The sequence below is a fragment of the Aethalodelphis obliquidens genome, unplaced genomic scaffold (genome assembly GCF_003676395.1).
Source record: "Aethalodelphis obliquidens isolate GAN/ISIS:26980383/991018 unplaced genomic scaffold, ASM367639v1 scaffold2, whole genome shotgun sequence".
In the NCBI taxonomy this organism is placed as follows: domain Eukaryota; kingdom Metazoa; phylum Chordata; class Mammalia; order Artiodactyla; family Delphinidae; genus Aethalodelphis; species Aethalodelphis obliquidens.
Genome location: NW_020837946.1, coordinates 50850335 through 50870339, shown reverse-complemented (window position 1 = coordinate 50870339; position 20005 = coordinate 50850335). Strand labels below are relative to the sequence as shown.

At 37.2% G+C, this 20005-nt stretch overlaps 1 protein-coding gene across 2 annotated transcripts in view; it reads left to right on the top strand.

Annotated features, from left to right (window-relative positions):
* Nucleotides 1-20005, top strand: part of PPP1R1C (protein phosphatase 1 regulatory inhibitor subunit 1C) — a 129243-nt gene that overhangs the window by 65405 nt on the left and 43833 nt on the right. For both annotated transcript variants that reach the window (XM_027126588.1, XM_027126579.1), the window contains exons 3-4: nt 5177-5214; nt 7189-7249. In XM_027126588.1, coding sequence (XP_026982389.1) covers nt 5177-5214; nt 7189-7249 — 99 coding nt within the window. The remainder of the gene's footprint in view (nt 1-5176; nt 5215-7188; nt 7250-20005) is intronic.

Below are 20005 nucleotides of genomic sequence, written 5' to 3'. Positions count from 1 at the left end.
ATCAAGAAAAACAGGGAGAAGACTCAAGTCAATAGAATTAGAAATGAAAAAGGAGAAGTAAAAACTGACACTGCAGAAATACAAAGAATCATGAGAGATTACTACAAGCAAACTATATGCCAATAAAATAGACAACCTGGAAGAAATGGACAAATTCTCAAAAATGCACAACCTTCCGAGATTGAACCAGGAAGAAATAGAAAATATGAACAGACCAATCACAAGCACTGAAATTGAAACTGTGATTAAAAATCTTCTAACAAACAAAAGCCCAAGACCAGATGGCTTCACAGGCGAATTCTATCCAACATTTAGAGAAGAGCTAACACCTATCCTTCTCAAACTCTTCCAAAATATAGCAGAGGGAGGAACACTCCCAAACTCATTCTACGAGGCCACCATCACCCCGATACCAAAACCAAACAAAGATGTCACAAAAGAAGGAAACTACAGACCAATATCACTGATAAACACAGATGCACATATCCTCAACAAAATACTAGCAAACAGAATCCAACAGCACACTAAAAGAGTCATACACCTGGATCAAGTGGGGTTTACCCCAGGAATGCAAGGATTCTTCAATATATGCAAATCAATCAACATGATACACCATATTAACAAATTGAAGGAGAAAAAGCATACAATCATCTCAGTAGATGCGGAAAAAGCTTTCGACAAAATTCAACACCTATTTATGATAAAAACCCTCCAGAAAGCAGGCATAGAGGGAACTTTCCTCAACATAATAAAGGTCATATATGACAAACGCACTGCCAACATCGTTCTCAATGGTGAAAAACTGAAAATATTTCCACTAAGATCAGGAAGAAGACAAGGTGGACACTCTAATCACTATTATTCAACACAGTTTTGGAAGTTTTAGCCACAGCAATCAGAGAAGAAAAAGAAATAAAAGGAATCCAAATTGGAAAAAAAGAAGTAAAGCTGTCACTGTTTGCAGATGACATGATACTATACACAGAGAATCCTAAGGATGCTGCCAGAAAACTACTAGAGCTAATCAATGAATTTGGTAAAGTAGCAGGACAGAAAATTAATGCACAGAAATCTCTTGCATTCCTATACACTAATGATGAAAAATCTGAAAGTAGCATTAAGAAAATACTCCCATTTACCACTGCAAAAAAAAGAATAAAATACTTAGGAATAAACCTACCTAAGGAGACAAAAGACCTGTACGCAGAAAATTATAAGACACTGATGAAAGAAATTAAAGATGATACAAATAGATGAAGAGATATACCATGTTCTTGGTTTGGAAAAATCAACATTGTGAAAATGACTATACTACCCAAAGCAATCTACAGATACAATGCAATCCCTATCAAACTACCACTGGCAGTTTTCACAGAACTAGAACAAAAAATTTCACAATCTGTATGGAAACATAAAAGACCCTGAATAGCCAAAGCAATCTCGAGAAAGAAAAATGGATCTGGAGGAATCAGGCTCCTGGACTTCAGACTATACTACAAAGCTACAGTAATCAAAACAGTATGGTACTGGCACAAAAACAGAAATATAGATCAATGGAACAGCATAGAAGGCCCAGAGATAAACCCACTCATATACGGTCACCTTATCTTTGATAAAGGAGGCAGGAATGTACAGTGGAGAAAGGACAGCCTCTTCAATAAGTGGTGCTGGGAAAAATGGACAGGTACATGTAGAAGTATGAGATTAGAACACTCCCTAACACCATACACAAAAGTAAACTCATAATGGATTAAAGACCTAAATGTAAGGCCAGAAACTATCAAACTCTTAGAGGAAAACATAGGCAGAACACTCTATGACATAAATCACAGCAAGATCCTTTTTGACCCATCCCCTAGAGAAATGGAAATAAAAACAAAAATAAACAAATGGGACCTAATGAAACTTCAAAGCTTTTGCACAGCAAAGGAAACCATAAACAAGACAAAAAGACAACCTTCAGAATGGGAGAAAATAATTGCAAATGAAGCAACTGACAAAGGATTAACCTCCAAAATTTACAAGCAGCTCATGCAGCTCAATAACAAATAAACAAACAACCCAATCCAAAAATGGGCAGAAGACCTAAACAGACATTTCTCCAAAGACGATATACAGAGTGCCAGCAAACACATGAAAGAATGCTCAACATCATTAATCATTAGAGAAATGCAAATCAAAACTACAATGCAGTATCATCTCACACCAGTCAGAATGGGCATCACTAAAAAATCTACAAACAATAAATGCTGGAGAGAATGTGGAGGAAAGGGGAACCCTCATACATTGTTGGTGGGAATGTAAATTGATACAGCCACTATGCAGACCAGTATGGAGGTTCCTTAAGAAACTTAAAGTAGAACTACCATATGACCCATCAATCCCACTACTGGCCATATACCCTGAGAAAACCATAATTCAAAAAGAGTCAGGTACCACAATGTTCATTGCAGCTCTATTTACAATAGCCAGGACATGGAAGCAACCTAAGTGTCCATCAACAGATGAATGGATAAAGAAGATGTAGCACATATATACAGTGGAATATTACTCAGCCATAAAAAGAAACTTAACTGAATTATTTGTAATGAGGTGGATGGACCTAGAGTCTGTCATACAGAGTGAAGTAAGTCAGAAAGTGAAAAACAAATACCGTATGCTAACACATATATATGGAATCTAAAAAAAAAAAAAAAAATAGTGGTCATGAAGAGCCTAGGGGTAAGACAGGAATAAAGACACAGACCTACTAGAGAATGGACTTGAGGACACGGGGAGCAGAAAGGGTAAGCTAGGACAAAGTGAGAGAGTGGTAATGTATATATAGACATATATACACTATCATATGTAAAATAGACAGCTAGTGGGAAGCAGTTGCATAGCACAGGGAGATCAGCTCTGTGCTTTATGAACAGCTAGAAAGGTTGGATAGGGAGGGTGGGAGGGAGGGAGACGCAAGAGGGGGGAGATATGGGGATATATGTATATGTATAACTGATTCACTTTGTTATAAAGCAAGAACTAACACACCATTGTAAGGCAATTATACTCCAATAAAAATGTTAAAAAAAAAAAAGACTTAATTTGTGGCCTTACATACGGTCTCTCCTGGAAAAAGTTTCCATGTACATTTGAAAAGACTATGTGTGCGATTGTAATTGGTAGAATCTTCTATATATGTCTATTAGATATATTTGATTTATTAAGTTTTTAAGTCTTCTGTTTCCCTGCTTATCTTCTTTCTGGTTGCTCTACCCATTATTGAGAGTGGGGTATTGAAGTCTCCAACTATTACTGCAGAACAGTTTATTTCTCTGTTCAGTTCTGTTAGTTTTGCCTCAGATACTTTGATGCTCTGTTGTTAGGTAGACAAATGTTTATAATTTTTATATATCTTCTTTCTGTATTGAAACTTTTCTTAATATATGTCTTCTTTGTCTCATAACTTTTTTTGATTTGAAGTCTATTTTGTCTGATATTAGTATAGTCACCCTGCTCTCTTTTGGTTTCTATTTGCATAGAATTGTTTTTTCTAACCTTTGACTTTTACCCTATTTGTATATTTGGATCTAAAGTGAGTCTCTTGTAGGTAGGACATATTGGATCATATGACCTTATCTATTTTGCTAATCTTGGTCTTTTGAAGATTTTAATCTGTTTACATTTAAAGTAACTAATAAGACTTCCTTCTGTCATTTTGCTATTTGTTTCCTATATGACTTATAGCTTTTTTGTCCCTCATTTCCTGAATTCCTGTCTTCCTTTATGCTTACTTTTAAAAAATATGTATTTATTTATTTTTGGCTGCGTCGTGTCTTAGTTGCCACACACGGGATCTTTCATTGTGGCATGCAGGCTTCTCTCTAGTTGTGGCACCCGGGCTCTCTAGTTGTGGCTTGTGTGCTTGTAGTTGTGGTGCACAGGCTTAGTTGCCCCATGGTATGTGGGATCTTAGTTCCCTGATCCGGGATGTACCTGCATCCCCTGCATTGGAAGGCAGATTCTTCACCACTGGACCACCAGGGAAGCCCCATGTTTAGTTAATTTTTTGTAGTGAATTGTTTAAATTTCTTTCTCATTTCCTTTTGTGTACATTCTATAGCTGTTTTCTTTGTAGTTACAATGGGGATTACATTTAAAACCCTAAATTTATAACACTTTAATTTGAATTTATACTAGTTTAACTTCAATAACATACAAACACTCTTCTTTTACACCTGTCCCAACCCCTTATGGTTATTTATATCACAAAATTACATCCTTATACATTATGTACCCAAAAACATAAACTAATAATTCTTTAAATTCACTAGCCTCTTAAATTATGTAGAGAACAAAATGCGGAGTTACAAACCAAAGTTACAATTATACTCGCTTTTAGACATTCTTTCATGAATGTCTCGTTCAGTATCTGAACCATGGCATCAATCTCTCAGCTGTGGGACTAACCTAAAAGTGAGGAACGGTCAACTGGGTCTAGAAGCCAAGAGGCAGAATCCATGCAAAGTAGGTGAGGAGGTAGGAAAGAAGCCCAGCCCAGAATGTCCTCGCTCTGTGGAAGGGGAGTATGTGAGCACCTCTTCCTCCTCTCTCCCCTTCCTCACAACTGTTTTTTTTACACAGACTACGTGGAAGTTGCCCTAGAGTGTTACAAAAAATATTTCTGATAAAGTTACTGATTCTTTCCAGGGGCATATAGAAAAGAGGGTGCCTCTTTTAGAGTCAGTGATTGGGCTGAGCAGAAAAATAGGTTTGTTCTGCTTACTGGCAAACTTAAGGAACATTGACAGAGGCTACAGTTAATAGACAGTGCTGCAAAATCCATGAGGAGAGAAGGTTGTTTACGCCTTAGCACTGTGAGGTTGATGATGCCAACGGTTGTTCTAGGAGGCATTTCTCTGGTCCCCCTTCCGGACTGCTGGAAGTTGGGCAATTTGGAATTTCAGGAGGGATGCTTTTTTATTGCCTTTTTTAAACCTGTGGGAGAGGGTTATCTCAGAAGGAAACTATTTCTTTCTGCCTCCCACTGCCCTCTCAGCCACTAGACTAAGCCATGGATATTGTATAAGCATAAGGCAATTATTAAATCATTCTGTTCCATGTTATTGAAAATTTAATGTGCATATTACAAGGAAAAATATCAACTTTCTAATAATTACACCTACTTCTCTTGCAGAAATAGATGACAAGAGAGTGACCAACACACAAGCAGAAGTAAGTTTTCTTATACTCTGTATAAATATGTGTCCAACCAACTAAAAACACTACCAGTTTGATCTGATGTGATATAAAATATGGTATCAATATAACTGTGTTGTAAAAACTATTTGATTTGCTTTCCCCTACTGAACAAACAGTAAAATGGTGTCATAAAATCTCCACCTCTAGGTTACCCTTGATTCTCCACCTATGAAATACTAACCCCTGGAAAAACTTCTAAAATAAACTACTGATTTTAGAGGCAAGATATGGTATTGATAATTTCAATGTAGTGACTGGTTGTGTATGACCATCACAGGTTGGAACAGCCAATGTTGGAACCCTGGAACAAGAAGGTGGGGGACAGACACCTCTTAAGGGTCCTCTGGTGTGTGGAGCCAAGAGCAGATCCTGAGGCCAGTCTCCACATACACATGTAGGAGTTCAGATTGAAAATATGAACCAGGGACGGGGGGCCTAGGGGAGCTGATAACATAGGATACACAGAATACAAGAAAATGAGCAAACTTGTGCCCAGAAATGGAACAAATATTGAGTAGGACTCATGCAGACTTGATACTCAATTCCCATGGCCACATGAGTAGGCATCTAGCAAAACTCAGTGGAAAATGTAGAAAGAACAAAATACCAGAAAGTATCTCTCAAGACTTTTCTAAAAATTTAATGAGATTGTAAATGTTAAATGCTTTGAAAACTAAACTCTTACATAAATATAATTTTTATTAGTAAGTTTTACCACTGTTACTAAACAAACCAACTTTTCTGTAGAATTAATTTTCTACTTAATCTTTGAATATGTATATGGAAATAAACATATAAGAAAACCTGGAAGTGAATGCTTCTTAAAATCAACCAAATGTGACAGAATACAGCAGAGGTACAACAGAAGGCTCAATCATCCACACACGTATACTAATGTAGAGTTGCCCTGCCTGCATCTGTGCATAATAGACTGGTATCAAAACACTCTATTTTGCAGAAATTTGCTTGTACCATTTGCTTTGATTGATATGGATTTGGTAACTATTTGGTTGAATTTTTTACTTTTTAATAGGTTGTTTTTGCATCAGCTAAATACCAACATCTTGATGACTCCTTTGAGGGCAATTAAGCTTTAGTACATATGAGTAAAGATGCCTCAAGCTCTATTTACAACTTCATGAAACAGTTTCTAGTTTTCTTCAGACTCTGTACATATGTTCTTTCTAATATGCATGGAAAGCCTAGAACAATCCTCAAAAAGTATCTTGTAACTATTTATACCTGAACTTTCCAAAGCAAAAATAATTGCTCCAGACACTAAAACTCCTGCCTTTGACACACTGAAATATAAGTAGACACACCATTAAAAAGGAGTCTTTGACATAATCTGATCGAGGTGTAGACCACATATATATATAATTTATTATAATAAGTAATGCCTTATACATATATAAATATCTATTTCTATCTAAACTTTAAATATCATTATTGTGGTTCTGACCCTGAAATATGTTCCTCTGTTCCAATTTGTATCATTTTTAGTGCAAAAATTTCTGCCTCAATAAATTAATTCTGATCCAGTGTGCTTAAGAGTATTAAGCAGCAGTTTTGTTAGGAGAGAGCTTTTGAACATGTAAAAGAATATTACCTCAACATTGTAATTCCAAGGAAATGGAGCTATTAGATTGAACATCTCAATTCCATAGGATTATAGACTGATATTACTTAGCAAGGACTCTCATTAACCCTCCAGAACCACTGACAATCCTATGAACAGATATAATTATACCATGGACATAGCTTTTGGAGTATATTTTGTCCTGGGACTTATGCTTTTCTCTAAAATGGAAAGGATTGGTACTATCTCTTTCTTTCTTTCTTTTTAAAATAAACTAATGTTACTAGGTGTTTATTTCCCTCAAAGGGCTGATGACATTGTACTTTTTATCCAAATATAAGACTTATTACTTTTTTCTCTCTATCCAGTCACAGAATGCATCCCCTAAGCAAAGGAAGCAGAGCGTGTACACACCACCCGCCATGAAAGGTACTGTTCATGTACTGTTTCCGGTTGTTGTGAGTGCTGAGTTCATGGATGGCAGGCAGGCTGTTCTCAGGTGCCTTATACCTGCTTATAAGCTAGATCTATCTTACTGAAAGTCACATTACTGACTTTCAGTAACATATGTTATTTGAAACCTAGTTTCATCAAGAGTGAAATAGGTGAAGAAGGGACAACTAGCGATGTCTCAAAATCTCAGTCTGGAAATTCAGATTTTCCAAAATACTGACAAAAGTTTTCTTTTACCCTTCCTCACATGTTTTCCCTGAAGAGATTTTTCTAGAATCCCTAATTACTCTTGCAAGTGTTGGCAGATGATTACCTTTTTTTCCTTAGCTTAAGCAAAGTATGTCTTGAATTTCAGACAGATACAGATACAGTAAAGTGTTGCTTCACTGCCCTGTGTCAGGAGCAGTTCTAAGAAACCCAGTCAAACAGCTATTAGCTGTACATGTAACAGCTGTTGAAATAGCAACTAAGAATGCTAGCTCAGATTCTGGTGTTCTCCCAGAATCTCCACCCCTCCCCCACCAAATTAGAACTGCAAAAAGAACATCTAAGTGTATCAGAATTTTGACCAACATCAATTCCAGAGAAGGTTTCTTTTATTTCTCACACAACAGTATTCCTAACATGAGGCAGAGTGTGTCCAATCTAGTTGCTCATGTTCCAGCCTGGCACTTGGGCTGTTGGCCCAGTGACTCATCATGCTGTCGTACAGCTCGGTTTCAACTACAGGAGAGGCCAGCTGAACAGCTTCCTCTGGAGTCTAGAGAGATGTCTAAATAGGGAGTGAAATTTTCCATGCTGTATGCTCTCTAGATTTGGGGCTTCTCTCTGAAAGAGAGGTGGGACATAAGGGGACACATTAATAGCTACTTTCCATAAACTTCTGTCCTGTGCAGCTATAAAATACAATGTTTGCTTGTTCATAAGACTGCAGTAAATAATGCAGTCATCAGCATTGTAGTTAATTCCAGGGTAATTATTGAGGCTATCAGGCATCGCTTTCTCAAGATCAGTGTAATCATTTTTGAAGGTATTTTCCCTCTTGTAAGTCATCTTGTACTTTTAAAACACATCAGTTTTGGCATGAATGGGTCCCAAAGAAAGATACATGTTCACTCATTTAATAATTTCCTCTGTTCTATTTTGGGTTAGCTTAACTAAATAAAGACTGTTCTCATGTTCTTTAGAGAATAACAGCATTATTTTTAAAGGAAAAATCTTAAAATCAAGGCCCCAAAGGCTCATGGTTTTTATACTTAGCTCTCAAATGTAAGAATGTGGGATGCTAACGTTTAGGGAAGTTAGTCATATTGTATATTTTTACCCATAACCTTACTACTGTTGAGCCCTCCAAGATGGCCATTCAATGATAATCATTTTTGGTCATGAGTTAAAGGCTTGAGAAAGCACAGTAATTCTTTCATGAGGCTATTCGGGTATAATTACAAGCCACTTAGGTCCTCATTTATTACCTGTAAATACTTAGCAAAGTCGCCTGCTACTGATAAAAGAGTAAAAAGAGCTAAATCCACATATTTTATTCAGTCTACCTGTCCCTTAGAGCTAGAAATGAATATTTTGGGACAAAATTAAGCAATGGTAACATATGGTGCATTGTAAGCAAATTAAGAAGCTTCAATCATAAAAAAGATGAATTAGAAAGCAAATGTTATTGAAATGCAAAATCAATAATAACAACTGCTCTGAAATGTATAATTCTTCAGACTGCAGTGGAATATGCAATTATTGAATGTAAAAAATGTTTGCTAGGAGAGCAAAGTAGCACCAGATATGATTAATAGTTCTGAAAGAAATCACTCTGACCAAATGGCCAACTAGAGCTTCATGAATGACCCAGTGAGTAGCTGATTAGTAAAACAAAACAAAACAACTAGCTAGACTCCTTCCTTCTTCTCTTGTATTAGGTAGTGAGGAGTTACTGGATATACAGGCCTATACCCAGGAGAGAGATGCTACATTCTGCCTATGCCATTTCAATAAATGCCCAGACAGACTAGTCTCCCAGCTCCTACATTCATTTATTTTTCCCTCTTTCAGTTACTATGGTATTTATGGCTCCACCAGCTCTCAGAAAACAGAGACATGTCCAGATCACCTCTTGTGATGAAGGCTTTATGAAGGTGCATGGGTAGGTAGGGGGTAAGAAATAGAGCGAGGAAACCATTTTAACAGGTACACTGTCAGGACTGATAGGCTGATCACCTCCAAATTAATATCTGCAGCCATAACTTATCTCCTGAACCTCAGACTCCCATTTCTAACTAGCTACCAAATTTCTTCACCTGAATGAATGACATTCATTGAAACTTCTCAAATTTAATATGTCCAAAACCAAACTCATTGGTTCTTTTTTGGGTTTTCCCCATCTCAATAAATCTTATTCAGCTGTTGAGAACAAAAACCTTTGCATAATCCTTGACTGCTCCCCCTTACCCAATCCATCATCTACTCCTGTTGGTGCTAATTTCAAGATGTACCCCTTCTCTATTTTCCGTATCTTCCACTGCTACTACCTTGTGCGACCACCATTGTTTCTTGCCTGGGCTGTTGAAGTAGCCTCCTTACTGCTCTCCTGCTTCTGCTCTTGACCCTCTACAATTGAGTCTCCACACACAAACCAGAGTAATTCCTCTAACGCACAAATGTGATCATGCCACCCCCTTGATCAAAATCCTAAAAAACTTCCTGTTGCATTCAGAATAAAATGAAAAATCCCATCACGGCTTACAAGTCCCTGAATGAGCTGCACTGTCCTTTCTCCTTGATCTTACCTCCTTTCACACTGCCCCTTGTTCATCAGGGTTCAATGTCATGGACTTTTTCGGTTTATAAACATCTCAAACACACTTCTGTTTCACAGCATTTGTACTTTCCACTTTCTCTGCTTGAGAAGCTCTTTACCCAGTGGCCTCACAGGTGACTCAGTTCCCTCCTCAGAAAGGTCTTCATTTCCTGATAACTGCCCATCCTACCATCACTATCCATGTCCTCATAACACTGCCTTAATTTTTTCCATGGCACTCATCATTATGTACCTAGAATGAGGGGTCCATGACAACAGTTTTGTTCATTTGATATTCCCAGCACTTAGTACAGTTTCTGGCACATAATAGGTGCTCAATAAAAACTTGTTGAATAAATGAACTGTAATGAACTGGGGAATCCAGCTACATTGTCATCTGCTGGGAAGAGGATGTCCCTTAAACCTTGTTCTACTAATTGTCATACTTGTGACTCTGCTTCTGTTTCTCTTTGCTTCTCTCTCTGCTTGATCCCCCTTTAACTCTTACGTTCTTACTTATCCGTATGCTTCTGTTTTTCTTTTTCCCACTCCCTTCCCCTCTAGTCAAAGACAAAATCTGATTTGGAAAATTAGTTACCATCCAGAATGATGCATCAATTTGGCTGGATTCTTAAGAGAGGTTATCTCATGGACCACTGGAACCATTAGGTGGTTGCCTCTGGCTAGAGCCTGGTTCCTCCAACAGTTAGTTTCTGGCCAAGATAGCAGCATCGTGGGAAACAAACTTGGCAATGTAAATAGAAGAATCTGGAGATGGCTCTCTTCCTTCAGAGATGCTTCATGACTTGATCAGAACATTTACTCTTAGAAAGTAATAGTAGAATTAGTTCTTGGTCTTGCCATCTTTCTAGTCATAACATCATAGTCATTCAAAGTTGTCAAGTTTAAAGATTAACTAGTACAACTATCTAGTGATGCATCAAACATCACTTCCATTTTTTCCACTGCATCTAACCTCAGGGTATTAGATTGGCTATGTTCTCTTGAAGGTTCTAATATATTAGGCTTGGGCTGTAGCCAAATAATCAGAAGTTCCAGGTGATTCTGCTGTAGCAAGTCTAAAAATTGACCAGACTCCAGATATCCAATCATCTATCTAACATGTCTTTCTTATGTCATAGGTTGAATAAATGAAATGAAATCTCATGGAAATCAAAGATCATGAGATCAAAATTAGCATGTTCAAAACTGACCTTCTGATCTCCACAGCAAATCAATTTTGTCCTTCATGTTCCCCTTCTCAGAAAGGTGCTTATTCCTGAGTTCTGGGGGTCTCCAAGGACTCTCTCTCTCTCCTTCACTCTCTTCATTAGTAGAGCACCAGGTCTTGTGGATTGCGCCCCATTAGTTCCTCTCCCACCTTCCCCTCTTCTATCTCCAATGTCACCATCACAATTCAAGTCACATTCATTTCTTTGCCAGGATATAAAAGGTTACTCTCCATTCAGTCTCTTTCCTCTACTTCCCATCTGTTTTCTATACTGTACCCAAAGTGAACTTCTTAAAAACCGGATGTGATTATGCCACTTCCTTGGTTAAAACTCTTCAATAGCTCCTCACTGCCCTTAGACAAAACTCCTATTCCAGAGCAAAGTTTAGAAAGCGTACTGCCCTGTGGCTCCAATATGCCTCTCCTCTCCTTACCCACTAGGTCCCAGCCACAGTGGCATTCTGCCAACTTCTAAATGCAACAAGCTCTTTCCTGAAGAGTCTGCATACATTCTTCATCTAGAATATTCTCCCTTGCCTCCTTCTTGTCCTCATTCTTTATTTGCTTAGTTCCTACTTATCATTCAAGCCCTGTCCTTAAAGGTCAGATCCTGAAAGGAGCTTTCCCTAACCCTCCATTCTAAATTATGTGTAGCTATGAACTCTCTATTAATAGTTACACATTCTCTATAGTTCTTTCATTGCAAGTAATCACAATGTTCAATTATATATTAAGTGTCTGTCTCTCCAACTACACCAGAAGTGATCTACATGGCAGCAGTGACAGTGCCTATTTTGTTTATTACCTTATCTGCAGGGCTTAACACAATGCTTGAGACATAAGCAGTGCTTATACATATACTTTTAAATAATTTTTTTAAATGTACCCAACACTACTGATGGTGAATGAATCATTTCCTTAGGGTGCTTACCTTCTCTCTGGTCTATTAGAAAGATCTTTTCTCTATTGAAATTTATATTCATGGATTCTTTTCTATATCTTGTTGCTATTTGTGATAAATTTAAAAATGACAACTATCTGAATATTTCAAGACATCTATCAGGTCCTTGCCTCACCCCTAATTTCTCTCTTTCCAGGTTAAAACATTTCAATGTCAATTATGCCTGTCCTTTCACATTCACTCCTGATCTCCTAATAAGCTTTACTTTGCCTATATCACTCTAGAAGTACATCATTCAAAATCAACTTATATTTAAGGAGTGGTCTGACCAGAAGAGAATGGAGACTTCAATTATGCCTGTCACCTCCTTCATTCCAGATAATTTAACTCCATTAATGCGACCCCAAATTGTACTAGCTTTCTCTGGCAGCCATATACATTGGTGACAAATAGTGAGCTTACCATAAATTCAAAACTTCCAAGCCTTTTTCATGTACTGCTTTAAAGCCATATTATTTATAATGTATAGCTCATTTAAAAATTATGTCTTTTCTTAACCAAAAAGCAAGACAGTGCTATCATTCCAATTGACTTTCATCTTCTTAGAGTCAGACTGTCACATGAACATGTCATATTTCATATCACGATTCCATCATCTATTTTATTTTCCATTATCTCAATTGTTTGTCCATAGGTTATATAAAATTATCTCTGATATTTTTATCCACATCTGTAATAGACGTATCAAACAGAACAGGGCAAAGAAAGGCCTGCAGCACACGTATCTCCCTCTAGTTGACACTGGTCCCCCTGAAGGCCATCATTCAACCAGTTATGAAATAGACTTATTATGTCAAGATTACATCCCTTAAAACCAGAGGATATTATAAACTCTCATTAGATACATTATGATATTTCAGATATGGTGTGCTGACCACATTTTTTCATCTCTATAGATGAGTCATAAATTTGTAATATATATTATGCATAAAAAATCACAAGTTGAAGGTTGCATAGAAAACAGACTTACTTTTCCATTACCCTGTGTGATATAGTGCTTTATAATTATGTAAATAGAAAGTTCTGAGGATTATCAGAAAAATGATAGCTGACTACTGAATACCCATGTGATTTCTCTGGTGTTTATATGGTGGTCAGCCCTGTAATTTACAGAACAGCCAATTAAATTATTGTTGGATAGCTTGAATCATGTTTTCAGAAAAGCAAAGTAGGTTTGAATCTTGGGGCAGGAAATGGCTGACTCATTTCCACCCCCATTTTGTGTGTGTGTGTGTTTTACTGGAAGGCAAATGCCTTCAGTTGAAGACGGCAAAGCAAGGGCTATCGATTTAAAAGGAAATCTGAACACGAAACAAAGCAGCTGACTGAAAAACAGCTTTGTAGAGCAGGTCTATTAGTATTACATTACCATTCTTAATGTATAACAAGTCAGATTTTTCATGGACTTCTGAAAAACATCTTCTTCCTCTCATCCTTCATAATTTCTTTGCTACTTCAGTGTCCAGAGATTGTTCTTCTGACATGTCCAGTATGTCTTCTCTGAATGCTTACAGCATTGTAACTCCTACATTTTTTTCCTCCAAGGACGGTGTGATCTTGATATTTTATCTCAGTTTAGCCTCTTTTCATAATAAAGCAATAAATGTAAATAAGGAAGAGCCCAGGGAAGGAAATAAATCAAAACTGGCCCAATAAAAAGTCTAACATGGATTTTGGAGGATGGTAGGTGACAGTGACAAAGATGTGCCATGTAATATTAACTGAAGGATAATCTTCAAATCAGGGAAAGCTGTTGATTGTAGTAATGTAATGGGACCCAGCAGGAAAAGACGTGGACATTGTCGGGGAAGCAATCAGTGTTCAAACCTCAGTGACACCACTTGTTAACTGTTCAACTTCAGCAAGTCAATGATTTTAACCTGTCTCTTCTCTCATTAGTTAAATAGAGGTGATAACCACCACACAGGCCTGTTGTGGGGACAAAATGAAACAATATGTGTAAAGAGCATGCTTAGAAAAGGCACACAATATGTAAGATCTATTTTGAGTAATTATTTGAATCCTGGATTAAGAGGCAGGTACACTCCTCCTCGTTTCCCCTGAGGCTGCAGAAAGGAGGAATGAAGTCCTGGGGAGAGACCAAGGAGGGATGGAAGGTCTTGGAGATGAATAAAATCCCTGCCAGAGCTTTGCTCTCATCCCAGTAGGAACTGAAGAGTCAGGGCTAAAGGTGCCTGATCCTAATAAGCATGTGGACAACCAAACCTTGCAACACTCACTCCACTTTTATTTGTACCAATCTCAGGTAGATTTGTGGAGTTGATCTTTGACCTTTCACTTCCTTTGTAACAAAACCCTGCTTTGCTTCATTCACCTGCCTCCTCCTCTCAGACACCCAGCCCCTCTTTTCCCAGCTAACTAACAGCCCTCTCAGAGGTACTGATATTTAATCAATCTCATATTTCAAAAAAGCCTAAGAAAGTGGTGTTTAATGGTAAATTTGGGGGTGCTAAAGAAGATCATACAATAAACATTTCTAGCCAGGGGGATGTGTAGGAAATCATATAAATTCAGCCTATAATTAGGCAATGTAGGTAGGTTAACAATGATTATATAGAACTATGATCAAATCACTCTTCCTGAGTTTGAAACCTCTTATAATTGTGCTGAAAAAAAAAATTCTCAAAAGGAATAGACTAGCCATAGTATCCTGTTTTCATCACCCCCTGCATGTTGAAAAGTCAGGGAGAGAAGGTAGCAAGATCTTTTAGCTTCGCATCAGGCCGTCTCCAGGGTTCTTCAGGTATTCATCACATTTGCCTTTCTAAATCTTGGCTTTTATGTTTGTGCTGGCCTGGTTTATTTACTGTGTAGGGTGGGGTTTATTATTTATGCAACTCAAGAAACACTTTAACAGATTTCTAGATAACAAAGAACATTCTAAATATATACAAGTCTTGCCTTAAAAAAAAAAAAAAACCACCAAATATGCTTCTATTTCCAGATCCACTTCCTTCACTTCTCTTCAATTTCTTTCACTAAGTTCTATGTTCATCTTTCCTCATATCTTTGAATTCAGAAGGTGGGGTCAGATTGGAGAACTGATCTGAGAATGTATCTTTCTTTTTTGGGGGGGGGGGATTGTATTGTATGTGCATTATATATATATTTTATATATATATATATAATATATATTTAATAGATCTCCATTGGAGTATAATTGCTTCACAATACTGTGTTAGTTTCTGTTGCACAAAGTGAATCAGCCATATGCATACATATGTCCCCATGTGGTGCCAATTAAACTTTGAAAAGGAGACCACTCTTCATCAATATGGTTCCATTCAGGTGTCTGTATATATTTACACCTATTTTAAGCTTAATCTTTTAAATGTATCAATACATTCCTCTGTTTAAATAACATACAACTTTTAAAATTGCTTCCTATCTTAGAAGTAGGGGAAGAGATGAACTTTTGTATTTGGTTGGAACAGATAAATCAAGACCCAGTGTCTCTAGGTTTCTCCCAAGTCTGCAAATGGTAAAATTCAGTTGCATAAGCACTAAAAATGTACCGCCACACATCACATATGAGCCTCCACTGTGTATCGAGCATGGCCTTAAAGTGGTGTGGCTGCAGAGATGAAAGGCAAAATCCGCACCTTCTAGGAGACCAGTCTGGAGGAAGCAACACACAAGTGGACAGGCAGAGCACACCATGGTAAGTCCTTGTACAGGGATTTAAGCAGAGTTATCGGGGATGTGAGGAAACCCACGCCGTCTGGGGGACCAGAAGGTAAGGCCTTTCAGATCACAGAAGGAAGAGTCATGTTTACACGTGTCTGCAGAGTTAAATGGACTGGGTCATGGAAAAGTGGAACACACATCTCACCATTTTCATTCCTCCTGCTCATACAAACTTCCAAAGCATTTAAGATGATACCATAATGTAGACAGTTAAATCCTACATGGATCATCACCAAGTACTTTGCTGCCATGCAAAGTCTAAAAAGGCCCTACTTATGGACTACATAGACATCACTTTCCAATGCATTTGGAAATCCTTGTGCATTTGATTCCATTTTTAAAAGTCTGGTTCATGTCTTTGTCTTTCCTCTTAATAATATTACTTTTAACAGAGTAAGTTCCAACTCAAATTATACTATTTTAAAAATAAAATTTATATTTTAGAACAGTTTTAGATTTACAGGAAAATTGTGATAATACAGAGTTTCCATATATGCTATATCTAGTTTTTTCTATGATATATACCTTATATTAATATGGTGCATTTGTTACTTACCAAACCAATATTGATCCATTATTATTAACTAAAGTCCATGTTTTATTCATATTTGTGTAGTTTTTGCCTAATGTCCTTTTTCTGATCTAGGAACACATCCAGGATACCACCTTACATTTAGTTATCACATTTCCTTAGGTTTCTCTTGCTTTTGACAGTTTCTTAGACTTTCCTTGTTTTTGATGACCTTGACAGTTTTGAGGAGTACTGGTCAGGTATTTTCTGGAATATCCCTCTATTGGGATTTGTCTGATGTTTTTCTCATGACTAGACTGGGGTTGTGGGTTCTGGGGAGAAAGACTATAGATATAAAGTGACCATTTCATCAAATGGTATCAAGGGTACAAGCTATCAATCTGATTTATCACTGTTGACGTTGACCTTGATCACCTGGTTGAGGGAGTGTTCGCCAGTTCTCCCCACTGCAGAGTTACTGGTTTTTTTACCCCCTTTCCATATTTCATTCTCTGGAAGGAAATCACCATGTGTAGCTCACACTCAAGGAGTGGGAAGTTATACTCCACCTCCTTGAAAAAAATGTATCTACATAAAATTATTTTGTAAATATAAATTTTTTGGAATAAATTCCAATAAATAACTATTTGGAATTCATTTTGCACAGAACATTTGTCTCTGCTCCTCCATTTTTTTACATTTATTCAATCATTTGTTTTTATCAGTATGGACTCATGGATATTTATTTAATACTCTGGGTTATAACTCAGTACTACTTTATTTTGTTGCTCACACCATTACTGTGGGTTTTTTTTTGTTTGTTTTAGCATATTCTTACTTTCTGGTGCTACAAGATACTCCAGGCTCATTTGTATATCTTCTACCCCAGTCTTACAGAATCAGACATTTCTCTAAGAAGCCCTCAAATTACAATTTTTATTTGAGTCAGTATACTGTAAAACATGTGTTTGCATCAGTATATAGTTACTAAAAATAGAGAAGTCTATCGCTTGCTCTGCTGAAATGTATGTGCATTATATCCATTAGTGTTTAGGAGGGTTAATGACACACTATTGGCATACTAAGACGTACACACTCCATCCTTATTAACGCTAATGGGAGTCCAGGAAGAAAAAACAATGCCTATAAGTAGAATAGGCAGATGTTGTCTATATGGGCTTGCCTTCCTTCATTTAATACCTAATACAGTGTTCCCTTATGTTTTCTGGGATGAGATATGTATTGCCTCTTTATAAAGATGCCGAATTGGGAATAGGTTTGCAGCCTTCTTGGAGATTGGCTATTTGCTTTACTTAAATCAAAGATTTTAAAAAGTAATGTGTAAACACCCTATATTTGTGTAGTGCTTCAACATAAACTGTGTTTTTGTATAGCTAATTTGTTTTTTACAGGAAACTATGTAAGGTAAGCAGAATCTTTCATTTTAGAGGAAAGTGAGGCTCACAGAAGAGAGCAGGGTTCCCATGTTTAATGTCATGCTCCTTTACAAGGCCAAATTGTGACATGAGCTTTTTTTGCTTTTCTGTTGGAATAGTCAGTATTTTTCCCATTTACCCATCTATCCTATTTGCCCTAATTAAAATCTAAAGATCCTTCAGTCTTATAACTTAGTGAAGTTTTTACAAAATCTTTTATACAAAAGTTCCTACAAGATGCTTAGTACTCTTGTTTTTAATAATTTTTATATTTTGAACTCACATTATAGGTCCATATGTAATAACAATGGACTTAAACAATGGATTAAGTCTGCCTTAATCTTCTCTCTCTCCAATCTGCCTTTCCCCACCTCCGACAGATCTAACCCTGTGACTTTTTGATTACAACCCTTCAAATGTGCACCCATTCCTTTATGACAAGGCCCTGGAAATAATTTGCAGGGCTGTTTACGATCTGGCCCCTCCTACCTGTCTAGCCCCACCTCCTACCACAGCTTCCTTTAATCTCAGGCTGCAGCAATGCAGAGCTGCATTAAGTTCCTCAAAAACAATGCGTGGTTTCTCGCCTCCACATTTGTTCTGTAGCTTCATTTGCACAGATGTCCTCTCTCTGAGCCCCCACTTCTAAATCCTTTGAGCTGTGCTCCTTTGAGACTCAGAATGCATTATACCTATCTATTTGTGTGTATGGGTAATCCCTTCTAGCTAGACTGAATTCCTTGGAAACAGGGCCAATGTCTTATTTGTCTTTCAGGAGTATTCTTATGTCTTCCATTTGTATTGCTGAGGACTCTTAGTAAACACTGAATCAGTGACTGAATAACCTTTCTGATTTAAAAATGAATGTCAGTTTAACGGTTTAATTTTAGCCGTATTGAAACAAATTACAAATTGCTGATGTGTATTTCAGTCACTCATTCATTTACTCTCTCACCCTCACTCATTCATTCTACAAACATTTACAAAATGCTTACTATCTGCCAGGCAGGTCATGTATTAGGCTCTTTTGGTTGAGGATGAGCTAAATACAGTCCTTGTCTATAGGAAACAACATAGTCAAATGGAAAAGAAAGCTGTGTAAAACAATAATAAGTTCCATAAGACTGATGTGGACAATGTTATTTGAGTATGGAAGAGGAACCCACTAGCTCTCCCTGTCACAGATAGCAAAGACTTCGCAGGAGAAATGAACTTCATCTGTTAGTTGAGGGATGAGTAAGATTTTCATAGAGAAGCCCGTGGTGTGGATTCCAGACAAAGGGTTGAGCAGCTGCAGAGGCACAGAAGCCAAAGGCAGGTAAACCCGGAACACTGTGGCTGGGGGTGAGGCCTGTGGAGGAGGGAACACGGAGAGATGCTGGGGACTGGTCAAAGGTCCTGTGTGCCATGTGCTCAGGAGCTGAAATTTTGTCTGGAGAAAACAGAGCACTTTTGGACAATTCTTAAGATTACTTGATATGTTACCTTGTTCTCTTGAGTGCTTTGAAAATATTAGGAAGAGGGAAAAGGATTAAGAAGTTGATTCACAGAGTTAATTTTTAAAAGTTAGTCTACCCTAGATTTTATTTGCCTCAGTTCATCTGCCTGTTTCCACTGCTCTTATTTATAGAAGATGGCTAACAACTAGCACCAACTTCTTTTTCTCTTGCTTTAATGCATTTTGACTTTCTAAATAATATTTATGAGCTGTGAGAAGTTGAAATACTCATCAGATTATCTTCCAAAATAAATTAATGGAAATCCAATTAGGAATATAAAATAAATATATATTTATTATATTTATTATATAACATATATATTATATATGTTATAAAATAAAAATGTCAAGATAAATTGAAGACTTGGTTCTTAGTGGGGCAAATTTAAGGTAGGATTACATTCTTAACATTCTTACAAACTTGTACTGGCCTATGAAACTTTTCTAAACATTCTCCCTTTTAAAACCTTATATTCTTGCCTGATCACAAGACAGCTTTAAGAACAGTTTCATTAATTCCTTTCTCAACAGGTCCTCATGACAAAATATCCCACGTTTCAGTTGTCAGAACAGGCTGCATTCTT